This window comes from Macrobrachium nipponense, chromosome 34 (genome assembly GCF_015104395.2).
Source record: "Macrobrachium nipponense isolate FS-2020 chromosome 34, ASM1510439v2, whole genome shotgun sequence".
Classification (NCBI taxonomy): domain Eukaryota; kingdom Metazoa; phylum Arthropoda; class Malacostraca; order Decapoda; family Palaemonidae; genus Macrobrachium; species Macrobrachium nipponense.
Window position 1 is genome coordinate 1,436,873 of NC_061095.1, and position 21,752 is coordinate 1,458,624.

A 21,752-nucleotide genomic window follows, 5' to 3' on the forward strand; every position below is an offset into this window, starting at 1 on the left:
TTGTTTGATATTTGAAATTCCATTTCAAATCTCTTTTTCAAAGGTTTTCTGTTCTACAGTAGTATAGGGAAGGTAATCTTGACATTTTTATTATGATTTTAATGTAGTGACACCTGCCTTGCAAAACTGGTGCAGTTTAATGGGTGTATCTGAGGTAGATGAATTCATTTATGTATAGGTTTTCTTTTGAAGTTCTATGATTTTTCCTATTTTTTTCTAGTATACTGTACTGCATGTGTTTTTACCAGAGAGCTCATTGCCAGCACACTATGGAACCACCCAAATTGCCCGTATATTGGAAGACATAAAAGAAAGCTTAAAAAGATATTATCATGGAAATATATAGATAAAGAAAGGTTTCTCTCATGTTACACCTTTATAACCGTTTACTCTCAATTTTCCTCCATGTGCTGAATGACCTCATAGGGCCCAGTGCTTGGCCTTTTTCCTAAATTTTATATACGTATTCCATTTCCTTTTTACCTTAAAATTTCTGTGTGATTTTTCATGAACTTTTTCCATGTTTCTGGCAGAGGCTGAAAGTGAGGAGCCCCCTGAACTGGGAGATTCCGACAAGGAGATTTCTGAAGAGGATATGGATGCGGCTAATGAAAAACGTTCCGAGGCCATGAGTGCAATGTCTGATGGGGATCTACAGAAGGCTGTGGATCTCTTCACCGAAGCTATCAAATTAAACCCAGGTTGGTTGATTTCAAGATACTAAAAATGTCATCACGTATTAATGGTCTCGCCAACAGTTCCAGTCAATTCAAGTTAAATTGTTACTGTAACTCTTCAACTTCTCAGATCTTTACTGATTGTCTACATTAATTTCATGGTTTTGCTGGTTCCTTCTAGACATGATGCCTTTTGCTGATAGACACTTAAAAACACCCATCCAATTCTTGATAAAAAATCTGAGTATTAATCAAAACCTGCAGATTTCAAAGGACAGCTCTCAAGTCTTTTTGAGTATGAGTGAAAAAAGTGCAATTCAGTTATGCTATATATTAGTCAAGTGTAGATTCTACTGTACTTGAAAGCCATTTGTTACCTTTCTTATGAGATGGCCAAATACCCAAAGTCTTTGATCAAGTTCAGGGTCTGCTGTCTTGACTAAGCATACGATTATGGTGCTACCCCACTTTGCGGGGATAGGTTCCAGAACCCACACCAGAAATGCAAAATCCCCTCTAAAAATGCGCCTAACTGCCAAATACCATGTACCCCTGAAAATTAAATGTTTATAACTGAAACTACAATATTTGTAACTGCTTATTTGGACAATTCTAATTTAATAAAAAAAAAAAAAAAAAAAAAAAAAAAAAAGTTAATTACTGATAATTTTAGAGATAATGTTCATAGAAAAATTCGTGAATTGGTGAAAGTTCCCTCAGAAATATGAAAAATATGCTCAACAGAAGTCCACAGCAAAGTGAAGCATGAAAAATTGGGTATTTTAATGTATGACACTTACCTGGCAGGTATATATATAGCTATATTCTCTGTTCCACCTGGCAGAAATTTTCAAATCTCGCGGCAAACGCTAGTAACCTATTAGTAGTTCAGGCAACCACCACCCCGTTACCGTGGCGCTAGCGCTAGGAATCGTTCCCAATTGGGCCAGATTTTCTCTGCTAGCCGAACCGGCAACATTGTTGGTGGTTCCCTGCTAGGATTTTCATTCTCGTTGCTGACTTTTCATGGATTTTTGGTATTGTACTTGGAAACGTTAGCTTGGCATTTGCTTTGGATTGTTCTTTAAATATGTCTGATACTGGGAGTATGTTTAGAGTTTGTGTAAAAGAGGGGTGTAAGGTAAGGTTGCCGAAGGCTTCGGTCGACCCTCATACTATTTGTAAGAAGTGTAGAGAGAATGTGTGTACTTGGGAGAATAGGTGTTTTGAATGTGAGAATTTATCAGAGAAGGAGTGGAAGATATTTATGAAATATGTTGAAAGGCTTGAGAAAGATCGTGTAAGGAGATCTGTTTCTCGTAGTGAGAAGTCGAATTCTTCTAGCAAAAGGAGTGAATGTGTTTCCTCTCCAGCTCCTTCTAACGTAGAGTTGGTAGTTCCTTCTCCCCAGGTATCTCCTGCGCCCGCTGCTGTATCGGAGGAGGCGAACGATACACAGATTGTTAAGGTGTTCGCTGCCCTTGCGTCCATGGGCGACGAGATACAGCGACTTACGGATAAAGTTAGTGCTTTTGATGTCAGTGAAAGTGTAGTGGATCGTCTCTCTCGTGCTCCTAGACCCAAGGGAGAAGGCATGTCAACAGTCGAAGGTAGGCGAGAGAGGTTTTGTCGCGGTCAGGCGTCCCTTCGAACAGTCCTGTTGCAAAGTTCCCAGGCTGTTGCAGTTCGCCGCAGAAAAGGCGTAACTGGGAAGTGTGCGTCCTCGGATGGTTCGACATCTGAGCGGGAACGTCGGTATGCAGTTTTGTCTCGCCCCCTCAAGAGGACTTTCAGGACATCGACCGCTCTCGAGAGACATGCTCAAGATCGTGAGGCTTGGAGTAGTCCGGAGGTTTTGTCCTCCTCGGAAGACGGGGACGCAGTTCTGATCAAGAGGAAGAGGATCATTCGTTCTAAAGAGGACTCGGTACGGCCTTCTCATTCTTGGATTTCGATGAGAGACTCTCCTTCATCTTCTTGCTTGTCTTCCCCTCGTCTCTCTCTGTCGGGTAGAGTACAAGATCGCTCTCCTTTACGTCGCAGTCCTTCTCGTAATCCTCCTCCTTCGTCCTCTGCCATTCAGGAAGATAGTACGAAGGGTTTCTTAAGGGAAATGCAGTCTAAGCTGGCAGTTCTCGTTAAGTCTTGGGATGCTCCTTTGCAGGGATCTTCGAGGCGGAAGGACGATTTCCTTCTCGTTAAGTCTTCTAAGAAGACGGAAGACAAGGATGCGTTCGCCGAGGATGTAGGACACACTGGCTCTACGAGGACGGGCGATCGCTTAGTATTTCAGGACGCAGGAAGAAGAAGATGGTTTCGGAAGAAGCAGCACGCAAACGTCAGGACTCTAAATCACTTGTGGACGCAAGACGCAGGCGGTAGGAAGCAGATGTGTCTACGATGGACGCAGGACGCAGGCGGCAGGACATCGATAGGCGGCAGGACGCCGATTCTTCGTTAGCCGCAGGACGCAGGCGGCAGGACGTTATTCCGTCAGCAAAGCGTCAACACGATAGTGATCTGCAAGACATTTCTTCAGCAGAAGAGGATTTGGATTTTGTTGAGGAGAAGAATACGGAACCGTCTTCGGATTACAAGATTCTGACTTCACGTCTGCTTTCTATTTTTGAAGGTGCAAATTTCAAACCAACGGGCTCCTTTATCTCCCTTATCTCAGTTTTCCAAGACTAAGACTCCAAAGAAGTCCTCTTTCCTTAAGATGACTCTGTCGATTTCGGCGAAGAAGGCCCTTCAACGTGTGAATGACTGGCTGAAGGATAAGAAAGAAGCGGGGAAATACTCTTTCGCTTTTCCACCAGCTAAGTTAGCATCGAAGTCAGGAGTATGGTACGCTACTGGAGAGAGTCTAGGCCTGGGAGTACCTGCCTCCTCCCAGGGGGACTTCTCCAGTATAGTGGACAGCTCACGCAGACAGGCGTTGCAGTCTGCTAAGGTCTGGTGGACTTCGTCCGAGTTTGACCATCTTTTTAAAGGAATTTTTAGGACTTTCGAAGTCTTCAATTTTCTAGATTCGTCTTTGGGAGCACTGGCGAACTCCCTAGAAGAAAAGAATCGCAGGATATCGAAGTGGCTAAGAGCATTATGTCCTGCATGGACAAGGCTCTGAGAGATGGAACGAATGAACTGGCTTCTTTGTTCACAGCAGGAGTACTGAAGAAGAGGTCGCTGTTGTGTTCTTTCGCTTCAAAAGGGGTTTCAAACTCTCAGAAATCGGAGTTGCTGTTCTCTCCCCTTTCGAAACAACTGTTTCCTTCAGAGGTGATTAGGGATATAGCTCTCGCTCTTTCTCAGAAGGCCACTCAAGATCTTCTCTCGTCTTCAGTTAAGAAGTTTTTACCATCCAAGTTGGTTAAGAAAACTCCAAAGGAATCAAGGCCTTCGCAACAGCCCTTTCGAGGCAGAATGTTTGCTCGACCCGCCTTTAGAGGCAAGAGAGTACCCGCAAAAAGAGGAGCCAAGACCACCTCTGAACAATGAGATCTCAGTCCTCCAGACGACAGTGGGAGCCAGACTTCAAGGTTTTTGGGAAGTTTGGCAGAACATGAAGGCAGATCCCTGGGCTGTCATCGTAGCTCGGGAAAGGTACAAGATTCCTTTCTTAAAGAGACCTCCTCTCGCAACATCTCCGAGAGCCCTCGGGGCAAATTACAACGATTTAGTGAAGAAAACGGCTCTGTGGGAGCAAGTAGCTTCCATGCTAGAGAAAGGAGCCATAGAACCTGTTCTGGATCACGAATCTCCGGGATTTTACAACCGGTTGTTCCTGGTTGCAAAGTCCTCGGGAGGTTGGAGGCCAGTTCTGGACGCAAGTCAACTGAATCTTTTCGTGGAAAAGACCAAGTTCACTATGGAGACGAACGATTCAGTGCTGGCAGCGTACGTCCAGGGGACTGGATGGTGACCCTGGACTTACAGGACGCATACTTTCATATTCCGATTCATCCAGGAAGCAGGAAGTATTTAAGGTTTGTGATTCAGGACAGGGTCTTTCAGTTCAAGGCCCTGTGCTTCGGCCTTTGCACAGCCCCCCAAGTGTTCACGAGGATGATGTCCAATGTGGCGAGATGGTTGCACTTAAGAGGGATCAGAGTGTCATTTTACCTGGACGACTGGTTGATAAGATCCCAATCAAGAAGTCAATGTCTGGAGGACTTGAATCAAACGTTGAACTTAGCAAAAGACCTAGGTCTTGTGGTAAACATGGGAAAGTCTCAGTTGAATCCCCAACAACAGATAGTTTATTTGGGGATTCAGATATCGTCGGTGACTTTTCAGGCTTTTCCGTCCCCCGAAAGGCAAGCCCTATGCATTCGGAAGGTGCAGGACTTTCTAGAGAAAGACCGATGCTCAGCAAGAGAGTGGATGAGTCTACTGGGCACACACTCTTCGCTAGAGAGGTTCATTTTTTTAGGAAGACTGCACATGAGACCTCTACAGTTTTTCCTGAAGGATTCATGGCCAAGAAAATTGCAACCGGATTCCTTCCAGTTTCTAATTCCCGCCGAAGTGAAGGAGGAATTAAAGTGGTGGCTAACTCCAGGCAGGTTAGCAAGAGGGATGTCGCTTCAGCAGAAGAGCCCAGACCTCATCTTGTATTCTGACGCGTCGGACGCAGGTTGGGGAGCGACATTAGGCCCTCAAGAGGTGTCGGGTCTTTGGAGCAAGGAAGAAACAAGTTGGCACATAAACAGGAAGGAACTGATGGGAATTTTCTTGGCCTTGAGGCACTTCAGAGAGTTGATTCGAGACATTGACAGTTGCCAAATCAACTCGGTACGGAGCCCTACCACGGCTCTGGGCATAACATGCCGCCAAACAAGGAGGCGGGACTCATTCTTTTCCCCTCTACAAGCTGGCAAAGGAAGTTCTGCTTTGGGCAGAAGAGGAAAACGTCGTGCTGCTCACCAGGTTCATACAGGGGGAGAAAAATGTGAGTGCGGACCTGTTGAGCAGAAGAGAACAACTTCTCCCGACGAAGTGGACTTTGCACCTGGAGGTTTGCCAGAGCCTGTGGAAGTTGTGGGGCCATCCGGTAGTAGATCTTTTTGCGACAGCCAGAACAAAAAGATTACCAACCTATTGCTCTCCGGTTCCAGATCAGGAAGCAGTGGCGGTCGACGCATTCCTGATGGATTGGACAAACTTAGATTTTCATACAATCAACTTACCTGTCAGATATATACATAGCTAAGACTCCGTCGTCCCCGACAGAAATTCAAATTTCGCGCCACTCGCTACAGGTAGGTCAGGTGATCTACCGGCCTGCCCTGGGCGGCAGGACTAGGAACCATCCCCGTTTTCTATCATATTTTCTCTGTCGCCGGTGGTATCAACATTGTTGCTATTACCTCCTGACTTAGATTATTTCATCCTTTGATCATCGTTTCTCTGGCTTTTGGTGACGTATCTGGATCGTGTTTTTGGCATTCGCTACTGTGGACTGTTTTTGGAATTGCTTTTTGGATTTTTCTCAGTATGTCTGATTCAAATGTGAGAGTGAGAATGTGTGTGAATGTAGGCTGCAGGGTGAGGATACCGAAAGCTTCGGTTGATCCTCACACTGTATGCCGTAAATGTAGGGGGTTTCAGTGTTCTGCTAATAATACTTGTAATGAATGCGAGGGATTAAATGCAGAAGAGTGGAAGACTTTAACTTCTTATTTGAAGAAGTTAGAGAGGGATAGGGTTAGACGTCTGAAAGGTGTGAGTTCAAGGCCTATTGAGCCTTTTACTGATAATTCTAATCCTACTGAATTAGATTCTCCCTATGTTTCTCATTCACAAAGTGTACTTTCGGAATCGGCCTCGGAAATCGCCGATCTGAAAGCTACGATTCGAGACATGAAGTCCAAAATGGCGGACTTACAAGGTAAGGCTAGTGAAAGTGAGCATTACAGTGAAGTGAGTTCCGCCCCCAGTGTTGTGGAGGGGGCGTTTGATCGTCCCTGCGACGCTACCAGGCCTAGACCTCTTCCAAGCTCCCATGCCCAGAGGAGAAGGAAAGTCGAAAGCCTTAAGGAGTGTGGGGAATCCCCAACACGGTCAGACGTCCCTTCAGCTAGCTCTGTTTCGTGGCAGGCTGCTCAAGGGCCGCTCTAGAAAAAGCGTCCTTCGTGAGTGTTTCTCATCCTATCCCTCTCCCTCACCTAAACGAGGGTGGAAGGAGTCGAGTTTATCGAGGCCTCTGAAGCGTCATATGAAAGAGCCCGAAATTGACTCGAGCCCAGAGCGTTTCTCAGATGACGCTCCTCTTCTATTAAGAAGGCGAAAGGTGGCGTCAGCGGTCACCCGACGAGTACGCAGCAAAGTACCCTTTCCTACTTCTCCCCCGATTGATGACGAAAGGCGTCATGCAGAATTGACGTGGGAGAAGCTTCAAGGAGAATTATTATGGCAGTTCAAGAGCAACTGGCCTCTCTAGTGGGAGTTTTAGCGCCTCATAGGAAGGACGTTGCGCTTCCAATCAAGAAGTCTCGTCCTCTCTCCCCTGCTAAGCGAGAAGCGTCATGCAGACGTGAAGCTTCTAAACATCTTACAGAAGCTTCGGGTTCGAGAGCGAGAGCGGTTGCTTACGAAAGTTTCGTAACGCCAGAGAGACGTGAGACGTCTTTTAGACATGAAGCGTCTTTGAAAGCTGTTGGTAGACGTGAAATTCAAACCAACCAATATTTTGGCGCCAAGTAGGACGCCTTTTGAGAGCGGAGCGTCTTCCAGGCGCGGAGGCGTCATCCGGACGTCACAGCCAAGTAAGCGGGAGGCGTCAGCCAGGACGCCTTGGCGGACGAGAAGCGTCATCCAAGCGGGAAGCGTCTTCTATTTATCGAGAGAAGCCTGAGCTTTTTGGCGCCTTCCAAGGCTATTAAAGCGGGGAAGAGGAAAGATTATCATTCCCTTAGCCCCTCTCCTATTAGGAGTTTGTCTCCTCCAGAGGAGGAACGTACGAGGTGGGAGCGGAGACTCATTTAGATCCCGAGTTGGAAGGAAACTCGGATGAAGAATATCAAGGAAGAGAAGGACTGTTGAACTATAAGTTTTGACTGCCTTGCTTCTAGAGAGTATGAGACGAATTGACTCCTGCCGCTCCTCCTTCTCCGCGCGCTCTGTTTTCGAGTGCTAAGACGAAGAAGTCTTCTTTTTTTGTTTTTTCTCAAAATGAAGCCCACCATTTCAATGAAGAGGCTCTACAATCCTTAGACTCGTGATGAAGTCTAAGAAGGACTTAGTAAGAACGGTCTCTGCATGCCTCCAGCGAGACTAGCTGGTAAAAGAGGCATTTGGTATCAGACGGAGAGAATATGGGTATTGCTCTCCGTCTACGTCAGAAGCAGACTTTTCGACCTTAGTTGACGCTTCACGTCGACAAGGTCTCAACTCGGCCACGGATTACGTGGGGCATTTCTGAACTGGACCATCTCCTCAAGGGACTCTTTCATGTATTGGAAGTTTTCAACTTCTTAGATGGTCCCTTGGGGTGATGTCCAAGAAAGCCCATGATTCGGAAGGAAGCGAACCGGAAAGGAACCCTTTTGTGCATATTGTCTTGTATAGACAAAGCGGTACAGGATGGCTCTTTTGAAATCTCCTTATTGTTTTGGAGCAGGTCTTCTAAAGAAGAGGACGGTATATGGTGCCTTTTTAACCAAGGCAGTCTCCCACGCTCAGAGGGCAGCGCTGCTGTATTCGCCTTTGTCTGACTTTTTGTTCCCTTCTCAGTTGGTGAAGGACATTGCTCATTCATTAACTGAGAAGGCGACTCAGGACTCTTCTGACGCAGTCAGCAAGGAAGAAGAAACCTGCTTCTACATCGACAAGAAAAGGACCGAGTACATCGGTTCAGCCCTTTCGAGGTGGTCCGACCTCCAGACCTCCCGCAAGAAGGAAGGCTCCGGAGAAGTAGAGGTAGGTCTGCCTTTCGTCCCTTTAAAAAGGGAAAATGAAGCTTCTCTCCTCCAAGCACCAGTAGGTGCCAGGCTCCTGGATTTGTGGAGGCCTGGACACTTATAAACACAGACGCGTCATCGTTGGCTATAAGGAAGGAGGATATCGTATCCCTTTCCGCCCTGAACCTCCTCCCTAACGTCAATACCAAGGGAACTAACAGCCAAGTACAACGGATCCTGTGCTGAGGGATACTCTTCGATCGATGGTGGAACAAATGTGGGACAAGAGAGCGATAGAACTAGTACTAGATCAAACTCCCCTGGGGTTTTACAATCGCCTTTTTCTGGTTGCGAAAGCCTCGGGAGGCTGGGAGACCAGTACTGGACGTCAGCTCTCTGAACAAATTTGATTCAGAAGGAGAAGTTCTCCATGGAGACTTCTGCTTCAGTCCTGGCGTCATTACGACAAGGAGATTGGATGGTGTCTCTAGATCTCCAGGACGCCTACTTTCACGTCCCGATCCACCCTTCATCGAAGAAGTACCTCCGTTCATGACGGGGGGGAAGGATCTTTCAGTTCAGAGCCTTGTGTTTCGGCCTGTCCACAGCTGCCTCAGGTCTTCACAAGCCTGATGAAGAATGTGGCGAGGTTTCTTCACCTCAAAGGAGTAAACATCTCTCTGTATCTGGACGACTGGCTCATCAGGGCCAGATCGAGAGACAGTGCTTGGAGGACCTGAAGTTAACTTTAGTCTGATCAAAAGCGTTGGGATTGCTCGTGAACCTCGAGAAGTCGCAGCTGACCCCCAGACAGGACTTAGTCTATCTGGGGATTCGGATGGATTCTCGGGGTTTTCGAGTATTTCCTTCGCAAGAGAGAATCGCAAAAGGTTTGCGGATAGTCTCTCTCTTCTTAAGGAAGGAACATACGTCGGCGAGGGAATGGTTGAGCCTTCTAGGGACCCTTTCCTCGCTCGAACAGTTCTTCCCGCTAGGAAGACTTCATTTACGTCCGCTTCAATTCTTCCTCAAGAAGTCTTGGAGTTGGAAACTGGACAACTTCGGACGTCTTTCCCATTCCAGTGGACATAAGATCGCACCTGGAATGGTGGTTTGCCCCCTCTGGAAGAGAACAAAGGGATCTCTCTAAGGACACAGACCCAGACCTAGTGTTGTACTCCGACGCGTCGGAGAAAGGTTGGGGAGCAACTTTAGGCTCGAAGGAGGTGTCAGGCACCTGGGAACCAGCACAGGTGACTTGGCACATAAACTGCAAAGAGCTCTTCGCCGTGCATCGTGGCTTTGAAGAGTCTAGAACCTCTTGGTGTCGAACAAAGTAGTGCAAGTAAACGTGGACAACACCACCGCACTTGCCTACATTCGAAAACAGGGAGGGACTCACTCCTCGTTCCTTTACAACTGACGAGAGACCTTTTGCTTTGGACGTCTCACAGGAACATCTCCCTTCTGACAAGGTTCGTGCAGGGAGTAAAGAATGTGAGGGCGGACAGACTCAGCAGGAGGAACCAGGTCCTTCATACAGAGTGGACCCTACACAGGAAGTGTGTCAAGATCTCTGGTCGCTGTGGGGACACCTCATGTGGATCTCTTCGCCACATTCATTTCCAAAAGGCTGGCAGTCTTTTGCTCGGTCGTGGAAGATCCAAGAGCTCTTATGGTAGACGCCTTCCTGCTAGATTGGTCTCGAGTAGACGTATATGCTTTTCCTCCATTCAAAATCCTGGGATTAGTACTAAAAAAGTTTGTGGCGTCAAAGGAGACGAGGATGACATTGATAGCCCCCTTTTGGCCGGCCCAAGATTGGTTCACGAGGTGGTAGAGTGGATCGTAGACTTTCCAAGATCCCTACCAAGAAGGACGGATCTTCTCAGACAACCACACTTCAAGAGGTACCATCAAAACCTCCCCGCTCTCGCTCTGACTGCCTTTCGACTATCGAAAGACTCGTCAGAGCGAGAGGGTTTTCTCGCGGAGTTGCAAGCGCGATCGCGAGAGCACGCAGAACCTCCACTACGAAAGTATATCAATCGAAGTGGGAGGTTTTTAGAAGGTGGTGTAGATCTAAGAAGTTGTCCTCCTCCACTACCTCTTAGACGGAAATTGCTGATTTCCTTCTATTCCTGAGAGAGCAATCTCATCTAGCGTATCCACAATAAAGGGATACAGAAGTATGCTCTCGGCTGTCTTCAGGAATAGAGGATTAGATCTGGCAGATAATAAAGATCTCCACGATCTCATAAGGTCATTTGAGACTTCAAAGTCGAAGGAACCGGTCCCTCCAACTGGAACCTAGACGTGTCCTCAAGTTTCTTTCATCTGAAAGTTCTAACCTCCTCATCTGGCTTCCTTTCGAGACTCACCAGAAATGCCTATTCCTATTATCTTTAGCTACGGCAAGAGAGTTAGTGAATTACATGCTCTGCAAGATAAAGTAGGTTTCAAGGGAGACTCAGCTATTTGCTCGTTTAAGACCCTGTTTTTAGCTAAGAATGAGAATCCCTCGAATCCCTGGCCTAAGTCATTCGAAGTCAAAGGCATATCGAGTCTCGTAGGAAGAGAAGCAGAAAGATCTCTATGCCCTGTAAGAGCTCTAAAGTTTAACATTCAGAGAAAGCATCAGATGGGAGGTCTCTAGACAAGGTCTTTGGTGCGCGGTAAAAGACCCCACAAGACTGATGTCCAAGAATGCGCTGGCATTCTTTGTGAGGAACGTCATTACAGACGCGCATAAGGTCTGTTCTGACGAACAGTTACGACTGTTTGAAAGTTAAAGCTCATGAAGTGAGAGCAGTAGCGACGTCTCTCTCGTTTCATAAGAATATGTCGCTTAAAAACATCATAGATACGACATTTTGGAGATGCAACTCAGTATTTGCATCTCATTACTTGAAAGACGTTCGTGTGACATATGATTCTGGGTACGGGAGCCGACACCAATCCTTAAAAGTATATACTTTTCTTCTTTTTAGATATGGTCTGGAATCTCTTCGAACAATGGAGGACTTGGTTTAGCACGGGCGGCCGTCTATGTTGTTCATAAGAGAATCTTGTCATATCTAATTAGATGAGTATAATTTTTTTTTTAGAAATTATGTATGTGTGCGTAGTGGTTTTGAGTTACGGTTGTTGTGACGAGTTCGGGGATAACTCGGAACAATCCTTAGTTCTAACATATGGTTAGGATCAGGTGGTCGGGATTGGTTGTGTGCTCCTTCATAAGGTGTATTGTCATATAAGTGATCAGCACCCATTGACAAAGTCCTTTCAGGCTCTGCCGAGTAAGCGGATAAGACCCCATCGGCAGACTCACAAGAACTCTTGGCCATAGATCATATCTCTCGCTAAAGTTTCTTGAGGTGATGCAGACTACTGGGCAAACACCCACGAAGTCTACCACCTATCAGGTAGGAACCAAGGTTTTATTTATACCTACAACATATGTTGTTTACCTGTCTATTCCATATAGTAGCTGTCTCTTACCCTCCACCGAAAGGTGCCAATCAGCTATGTATATATCTGACAGGTAAGTTGATTGTATGAAAATGATATTGTTATGTTACAATAAAGTTTCATACATACTTACCTGGCAGATATATACAATTAAAGGCCCACCCAGCCTCCCCGCAGGAGACAGGTGGAAGAGAGAAACAATATGATAGAAAACGGGGATGGTTTCCTAGTCCTGCCGCCCAGGGCAGGCCGGTAGATCACCTGACCTACCTGTAGCGAGTGGCGCGAATTTGAATTTGTTCCGACACGGCATACAAACCTTCGGTCCTTTTACAATAGGAAGGTACTAGCGGCAGCTGGATAGGTCGTAAGCTTTCGAACAAGGGGTTCGGTAGTTAACTGCTTGTCCGACAGGCGCGCGCGGCGCGACTGGGAGGTAAACAAATCACTTTTGGACGTGTATCATCGCTCTCTGCCCGCTTCATCGTCGTTGCTTTCGCATGGTTGTGTTTTTCTTTTCTATTTATCTAGTGAAACTGAATTGTAAGTACAATCATTTCATATTTATTTCCATTGAATTCAATTGTGAATTAAAGGATAATTGGTTTCACACGCCCTCCGATTACCCCGAGTGCCGGGATGAAGGGCTAAGTGCGGGAATCTTTTTCCAGAAATGATCCTGCCATTGTGTATCGCCCGGTGCCGAGGGCGGGAGACCCGACGTCGCTCCGAGCGTATATTTTGGCGTTGGAAAGTGTAGATGAAAATCTAAGTAAGTGATCTTTTCGATTTATATGACCTGTATGCTCGTGCCGAGCGAATGCGCTCGGCACGAAAATTTATTCTGTATGGAAGTGGAAATCGCAAGTACAGTATTCTCGTTTTTCATGTTTTCATATTCTGTATTTTGATTGTAGCAATACTCATTTTAGGATCAGTTTTCCGAGCTTACCCGGAAATTGATCCTTTCCCCTTTTTTATTTTGAATGAAGTGAGATCGCAAGTGCAGTTCTTTTTTCATTTTCATATTTTATTGAGATTGCATTGTTTACTTGGATCAATGTTTCCGCTATTTCCCGGGAATTGATCCTTCCCCTTTTTATTTGTATGAAGTGAAATCGCAAGCGCAGTATTCTTTTTCATTTTCATATATATTTTGAATTGCATCAATTCATTATTGATCAAGGTTTCCATTTCATAATCGGGAATGGATCCTTTTACCCTTGCGCTCGTACCGAGGGCGCAAATGCGCTCGATCCGAGCCCTTATTCTTGTGAAGTGAATCGTATGCAAGATTCTTTTTCATTTTATTCCTTTTATTATTGATTGCATCAATATTTATTTGGTTCAAGTTCCGACTCAGTTGGGAATTGTTGGGTACATGGGTGCTGTGCGTGTGGGGAACGAGAACCCCCCCCCCGCTCAGCTCCCACAGATGGCCCTTCCCCTTTTGGGGGGGGAAGGTTATCTGCGTTCTTCTCCTCGCCCGATCCGTCGAGCGCGGGGAAGGCGCTCGGTGCCCGATGTACAATTGTATTCGGGGTCTTCCACTCGTTCGGAGAGGGCTCACCCCCCCGCGCGAGGGGACTTCCCCCCCACTAATCGCTACTACTGTTATTTCCGCAGGTGCTACTGCCACGAGGGTGTACCTTGGTGAGGTATGGGCGTCCTTCCATTTGCAGGGCGTGCTAGTGTCCAGGGGCTGCGGTTCTATGTCTGGGCCTACTGCGGTCACCCATGGATGTGGTGACCACGCTCCAGGTGACGACGTCCCTCCTCACCTGGTGTACTCGCCTCACGTGGTAACAGTCTTGCCTACAGCCGCTGTGAAGTGCCGTTCGCCGTACCGAGAGGGGGGCGTGCCGCCGCCGCTCGTGGTTGCCGCGCTGCCGCGACCACACTTTCCTTTCCGCTGCCTAGAGCTCGCCCCTGGACCTGCCGCCGGTACCAGGATGTTTGCTGGCTGCTGCTCCACTTCCTGGTTCCGTTGCTTTGCCGGTTGCTGCCTGCCGTACTGCCGCTTCTGGGCTGACTGTCCATGCAGTTGCTGCGCTGGCGGTCCCTGCCGTTGTTGCCCGGCTGGCGTCCTGCCGTTGCTGCGCTGTTTGCTGTCTCCCTACCGATGCTGTGCTGGCTGTGCCTGCTGTTCCTGAGATGCCCATACCTGCTGACGTCGTCCCTGTTCGTGGTGGTACTACCCCAGACTATGGTCTGTCTGTACAGGTGCGTCCGGGCCCTGTGGCTTCGGCTACAGCAGCCCCGGCTCCGCCCTGGATAGCAGATCTTACGTCTGTCCTGAGGAAGCTGACGAAGAAGAGGAGGAAGGTGTCGTCGTCGTCGTCTTCATCTTCTTCATCGTCGTCGGCTGCCGCCTCTTCCCCTTCGACTTCTAAGGCTTCACAGCCGAGGAAGAAGAAGGTTGCCTCCTCCTCCTAAGAAGTCTCCCTCGGGAGCTTCTCGGGACCCGTCTCACCTCGGTGGGACGGGAGGGTTCCTTCCGCTGGTCCTCCTGCTCCTTCGGGAGCGGGTCCCGTCTCTTCTTCCGCAAGGAAGAAGACTACGGGGACCAGAGGGGTACCGGCTAACACCGGTACTTCCTCGCCTGGTGGTCAGTGGTTCTGCCACTACATCAGGGTCCGTCTCGGCCTCTCGTTCGCAGGGTAGGTACCGAGTGTACGGTCGCCTACCACGACCGTCCAGCCAGGAACCAGACCTCTGAGTCCGCTCAGCGGCAGGTTCACGGCACGGGGCGGAGACTGGTGACAGCCGCTCACGCGACTCTCACCAGACCAGCTCTCACTCTCGCGGCGGCGACCAGCTGGCTACCCGGGGACGTGACGGTCCACGACCGGCCACGGGCTGAGGCTGGGAAGAGGTCCTCCCGTTCGCCGGTGCCAGCCACGGCTGGAACCAGCGACGTGACGTGCCGTGAGGACAAGCACCGGTCTCACTGTGACAGTGGAGCCTGCAGGTCGCCTGACCGTCGCTCTCGGGTACGGCAACCAGCACCAGCTCTTCTGACACTCGAGATCGGGGCCGCTGTGCTCAGTCCAGCCGTTCTCCACAGCGAGACGGTTCGCACCAGGCCTGCAGCTCGATCGCCACCGCGGGTTGACGATCGCCTGCAGCCCTCCAATGCCTGCTGGTTCTGCCAGCGAGAGAGGAGGAGCGTCAGGTCTGCCTCTCCCGTACCTTCAACCTCCTCGGGTTACACCGGGAGGAGCGCGGTATTGAGAGTGATCGTGAGGGGTGCGCCCCTCATGATCCCACCATGACGCCCTACGTGCCAGGCACGGTTCTTGGACCGGCCAGGACGTATGCGCAAGTGGATGTAGAAGACCGAGAGGGCTGTCGCTGTTCCCCCTTCTTAGGAGGAAGGTTCTCGGAATATGCTCTTGTTCGAAGGGCTTAACGGTCCTACTCTGCAAGATGCTGTGACTTCCGAGATCCAGAGGAACTTTGCCAAGGTTATGGCGCTGATTCGTCAGCACAACGACCTCGGGGAAGGATCGCCGCTCCCACCAGCAGAGCCACGTCTCGGCTCGAGTCGTTTTGGGGCCCGAGAGGGAACCCAAATCGACGGTGGGTCTGCCGCGATCGGAGCTTGCCGACTGTGTTGAACCAGGTAGTCTCTCGTCTCCGACAAGAAGGCTCTCTCAGTTTCTGGCCGGTCAAACAAGCTACTTCACCTCCTCTACTGCGACAGAGGCGTTTCTACGTGTCCTTCGGACACCGTATTTGAATACCCCTTCGGTCCTCCTGAGGTTTCGACCTCGACGAGGACTGGAATGAGTCGGAGGACGGTATCGGCTCTCTCCTGTCAGGTGTCGATCAGCCCCACCCAGACGACGTTCACAGTGGCGGCAGACCCTTACCTACAGTATGAGTTCGTAACCCTCCTCGGGAAAACGTTTTCTCCTGACGATACGTTTTCCCAGGCTCTGAGAGGCCATCGCCGTAAGGCGATGGCTGCTCCTTTTCTTCTCCAACTGCTAGTTCCTGAGGAAGGCGAGCCAGTATCCAATTCCTCCCCCATTCCCTCTCTCCTTACGGCTACGAGGGAAAGGGGAGGGATCCTACAGAGATTTCTCTGTAAGATCCCACGTTAGGGGCTGCGCTACCGGGTGGACCTTCGGGTCCTACCTGACGTAAGCCCCGGTCCCGTTGAGGAGGGTGGGATCCTGCCCCTTTCTCGATTTCTACGGGAATCGAGAGGAACCACCCCCAGCCGATATCGTTTGACGAATTCGGTGGGGGTTTCGCAGAGTGCTTAGAATTCTATGGAATTTCTAGCGCACTCAGAGTGTTCGAGTTTTTTACGATCTCCAAACACTTAGGCGAGACCACGGTCCAAAGTGAGCGAGAATCCCCGATAATTTGTTACACGATAATCGGGAACCTCGCTTATGCTCGAATTCCTGTAATTTCTAGCATTTGGAAGAAGACTGCTGCTGAAAGAAGAGTATCTCACAGTAGGCGATTAACCTGGAATAGAGAAGAAACGGACGGGAACTTCCAGTTTGGCTTGAACTATCGTCTTCGGTATTCTGTTCACCATTGAAGCTTTCCTTTGGGAAAGACTTCTCCTTCACTCTCTTGACTAGAGAACGAAGGCGGTCGATCTCCAATCCTTATTCTCATTCCTCGAGGGGAAAAAGAATTTAGGGATGGAGGTCGTGGTACAGAACCTACCAAATATACTACGTATAATTACCCCTCGCGACATGACTTCTTTTAACAGTTGAATTGTCCGGGGGGATAGGCGCGTTACCGTAGTAACTCTACGGTTTGTGACCGAGACGAATTGTATCTTAATTGAACTGCAACTCGGGGTTGCCTGCAACCTCCCAGCAGTTATCAGTTTCGATTTTAGATACTTGGTATTGTCATGACAACACCCCAAATCAGCTTTTGTATTTACCGAAATCCGTTTCGTTTTAAATATAATTGCTCGAGCGTATTCTTTATGCTCGATGGTTCTAGCCGAACGCATTCCTTCGTGGAATAATGGATTCACCTGGCAACTCAGGATGACGAAGTCACCGAGAGCTACTGCGTATTGAACTGCCTGATAGCGGCTCAGTATCAGCTAGGTCTCGGAGATGCACGGTCGGTTACGTCTCTCTGCCTCGGCCTGGTTTGATTGACTACCGAACCGTATCTCTGCCCAACAATCATGGACTTAGGTCTCTGATTAACGGGGATTCTCGCAATAATGAAGGACCATCTACTGCTGTGACGCTCGATTTCATCGCCTTCGACATTGTTGCGAGAATTTTCAACAGAGATATCTCTTGGACTCTTTCATCTTTCTGTTTACCGCACGGTAAACAGAAGTCTGTACTAGTCAACCGCTGCATCGCACCGCGATAATGCGAATGATTTTGCAGACATCTGAGTTTGTCTTCAAAATATCTCGTATTCGTAGGTGTGCAATTATTCATTGCTCGCCCCGAATTAACAGATATGTCAGAAGACATCGCCTACTCTCCGACCTGACAGCTCTACTTCCAAATGTTCAGACCCATGAGAAGCAGTTCTTCAGGCAGTATTTCCCTGTCTTCATTGCTGAAAAGCGCTCCGCTTTTATTGCAACTACGATCCTCACCGGACAGCAATGAATAGCGGTTAGCGTTCTCAGTCTTTGTAGCACAGGTTCAGAATCTTGAGAATCCTTCCTCTCGGTTTCAGCTGTGAAGACGTAGGTTGCATTTTCTGTACACCTTCGTCTTCAACGACACATAGTGTTGTTTCTCCTTAGCGAGAATCAACTATACTATGAGATATCTTGCCATCAGGACCTCGGTCTCTAGAAGGCAATTGACTTTCGCCTGTTGGGCACTGCCTTTAAGAGAGTCATCACCTTGCCTTCTGGCATCGGTGACGAACAAATTATTTGTTTAGTCTCTTGGCATAACCCTTTTAAGGCGAAGGTCACGTGACTTGCTCGGGTGCTTGGACAACTTGCCTCCTACCGAACGCAGTCAGTCGGCAGCTGTCAGAGCGCCCAAGTCTGTTACGAACTTCGCTGTGGACTTAGTTCGGTTGTTCCATAACAGTCTTTTCTTCGTCCTAACGGCTTGTCACAGTACCCATACCATCGACACCCACATTGAGTGTCGGTGTCCTATCACTACCGAGAAGAACAACTTCGCTGCAGACGGATAGACCAGTATGGGTACAGGACATCACCGAAGTCGAGAAGAGGGATAGGTCATACGACCATTCCCTTCTTTTCCTCTGAGGTAATTGCATGACTTTTCCTGCGAAGTCAAGCATCCAGGGGATGGGGATTCGTGACGTTCGATTTCGTACCGAACTTCGTAGCGAAGACTCTGACCCTTTGGTTTCCTGACGATCGGTTAGAGTCCTTCACAATCCCCTCCCTAATGGACTTCACCGCCTTCGATGCGAAGGAGATGCTGCTTTGTCCTGTGAAAGCGCGACCCGCGCTTTCTGAAGAAACTCGACATCCCAGGCTGAGTGTTGAAGACTCTTCGTCAGCACCAAGATGACCTAGAAGTACACTCCCCCTCGAGTTACACACAAGAACTTCTCCCGTGGCGCAGGTACTGAAGGTAGGGGTCTGGTACAACCAGACCACTGGCACCCTCCTTCTACCTTTTGGATATGCCCACAGGTCCTTGGATCGTTTTCCTTGGGACCCGTGGTGGCTGCTCAACACGTTGTGTAAGCTAACCACACCCACCCCTAGCAGGCTGAACAGCATCGAGTCCTGGTGTGACTGTAAGAATAGATAAGTGAATGAGAGAGTGACTGGCTTCTCTTCCTATCTTTTTCTCCCCCTCTACCTGTGGGTAGAGGGATACGGTCATCACCTTTGCTGGATAAGACGAGATGCCCGGTGAGCTACTCGACAGAGCCCCATCTATCCCTTTCATAGGGATGGGAGCGAATATCCACCACTTCCTCCTACAAGGGGGGGGGAAGTGGATGCCAACAAGAGACAAACCCATAACTTTATGTGCCTCTTGCAAATAGGAACTTGTTCTTGTTTGCTGGTACGAAGAGATAACGCTTTGCCCTCTCTCTTAGTACTTGGTCCAGAGGTCTGACCATTGATCCTGCGGTGCACACCCCGTCAATCGGACAGAGGCTTTGGATCCCTCCCTCGCTCTTACGGACCAGGGAGGCATTCCAAGGTTGGGCGAACACCAGTCTGTTCACAAAAGACTCAGATTCCTCCCACCAAGAAGTGAGTCTTCCTATTGTAAAAGGACCGAAGGTTTGTATGCCGTGTCGGAACAAATACAATTGTCCAAAATTGCATTTTTCCTAACTATACAAACCTGAGGTCCTTTTACACATAGTCCCACCTCATGCCACCCCTCACTCTGCAGTTTTTGCTTGGGCCAAAAGCAAAAGTGATTTGTTTACCTCCCAGTCCGCGCAAGCATGCGCGCCCTGCCGGACAAGCAGTTAACTACCGAACCCCTTGTTCGAAAGCTTACGACCTATCCAGCTGCCGCTAGTACCTTCCTATTGTAAAAGGACCTCAGGTTTGTATAGTTAGGAAAAATGCAATTTTGGACAAATTGTCATTTCTGTCGGGGACGACGGAGTCTTAGCTATGTATATATCTGCCAGGTAAGTATGTATGAAACTTTATTGTAACATAACAATATCATGTTTACGCTTTTCCTCCACTCAAAGTACTGGGGAAAGTTATGAAGAAGTTGAGGGAGAGCCAAGGAACGAGGATGACCTTAATAGCTCCATTTTTGGCCGGCCCAAAGTTGGTTCACAGAGGTACTGAATGGACAATAGATACGCCAAGAACTCTTCCTCTAAGAGTAGATTTTACTCAGACAACCCCACTTCGACAGGTTTCACAAGAATACCCTCGCTCTGGGTCTGACTGCGTTCAGACTATCGAAAGTCTTTGTCAGAGCGAGGGGTATTCTAGAGAGGTGGCCAGTGCAGTGCTAGAGCCAGAAGAACCTCCACAATTACAATATATCAGTCGAAGTGGAGAATTTCCGGAAGTGTAAGAACAGGAAAGTGTCTTCATCCAGTACCTCTGTGACCCAAATCGCAGACTTCCTCCTATACTTGAGGAAGGATTTAGGATTGTCAGTGTCTACAATCAAAGGCTATAAAAGTATGCTAACCTCAGTGTTTAGACAGAGATCTAGATATCTCTAATAACTTAGACCTTAGAGATCTGATTAGGTCATTTGGTACCAAGAAACAACCCCAATGCAGGCCACCTGCTTGGAACCTCGATGTTGTCTTGAGGTATTTAACCTCTAGCAAATTCGAGCCTTTAGAGAAATCCTCTCTGAGAGATGTTAGCTTAAGGAAAACTATCTTTTTAGTCGCTTTGGCAACGGCTAAAAGAGCTAGTGAGCTTCAGGCCATATCGAAGAAGGATGGAGACATGGCAACGCAGTGTTCATCCAGGAAGGTTTCTTGGCCCAAGAATGAGAATCCGGCTAATCCTTGGCCAAGATCCTTTGAAGTTTTTGGGTCTTGCTGAGTTAGTGGGTTCATGAGCAAGAAAGGGTTCTCTGCCCAGTGAGAGCATTGCAATTTTATATTGAAAGAACAAGAGAGATCAGAGGGAATTCTGATGCTCTTTGGTGTTCAGTTAAAGACCCCAGTAGACCCATGACGAAGAACGCTCTAGCCTTCTTCATGAGAGAGTTGATTAGAGAAGCTCACATGTTGTGTCAAGAGCAGAGCTTTGGTATTTTTGGAAAGTGAAGGCCTCATGAAGTCAGGGCAGTTGCGACTTCATTGGCTTTAAAAAGAATTTAGCCCTCAAGGAAATTATTGAATCCACATATTGGAGAACTAATTCAATATTTGCGTCTCATTATCTTAGGGATATTCAGACAACCTTTGATAATTGGCAGTCCAGACCCTAGGTCCATACGTGTCCTCTGGTACAGTATTGGGCAAAGGAGTTACTACCCCATAACCTTTAAGCTAGTTGATTTTATTAGGTGATGGTGATTGTGTTTTTGGTCGTCTGAGAAAAGTGTTGTACTTTTATCATCTTGTTAGTATTATCTTGGTGTGGTGTGTGTGTAGTTCAGGTAAATGATCTATTACTAGCTTGAATGCTGTGGCATAAGAGGGCTGTTACGGGTTTCTGTCAACACATTGGTCACGTCCAGTTGTCAGTTCCAGTCTTAGCTTCTTCAACATACAGGACACTTCCTTGTTGAGAGCTCCTAAGGTTTAAGCAGGCTTAGAGGCAGGACCTATGAAGTCAGCTACCTTAGCAGGTAAGGAACCTAGAGTAAATTGATAATTTTAATTATTTATACTCTAATAATGTTGCTGTCTTTGACCCACCTCCAAATGTGTCAATCAGCTATATATATACCTGCCAGGTAAGTGTCATACATTAAAATGAAGTTTTTATGTTAAAACAAAGTTTAATGTATACTTACTTGGCAGGTATATATAATTTTATGCCCACCCTCCTCCCCTCAGGAGACAGGGTTCAGAGAAAATCTGGCCCAATTGGGAACAGTTCCTAGCGCTAGCGCCACGGTAACGGGGTGGTGGTTGCCTGAACTACTAATAGGTTACTAGCGTTTGCCGCGAGATTTGAAAATTTCTGCCAGGTGGAACAGAGAATATAGCTATATATATACCTGCCAGGTAAGTGTACATTAAACTTTGTTTTAACATAAAAACTTCATTTTTACAATCTGATGTTGACAGTTTT

The 21,752-nt window shown here is 47.9% G+C and overlaps 1 protein-coding gene across 1 annotated transcript in view; it reads left to right on the forward strand.

Moving 5' to 3' along the window:
• The window catches only part of LOC135207805 (hsc70-interacting protein-like), a 32,077-nt gene that overhangs the window by 5,559 nt on the left and 4,766 nt on the right, over positions 1 to 21,752 (forward strand). The window contains exon 4 of the mRNA XM_064239664.1: positions 534 to 701. Within this exon, the coding sequence (XP_064095734.1) occupies positions 534 to 701 (168 nt within the window). The remainder of the gene's footprint in view (positions 1 to 533; positions 702 to 21,752) is intronic.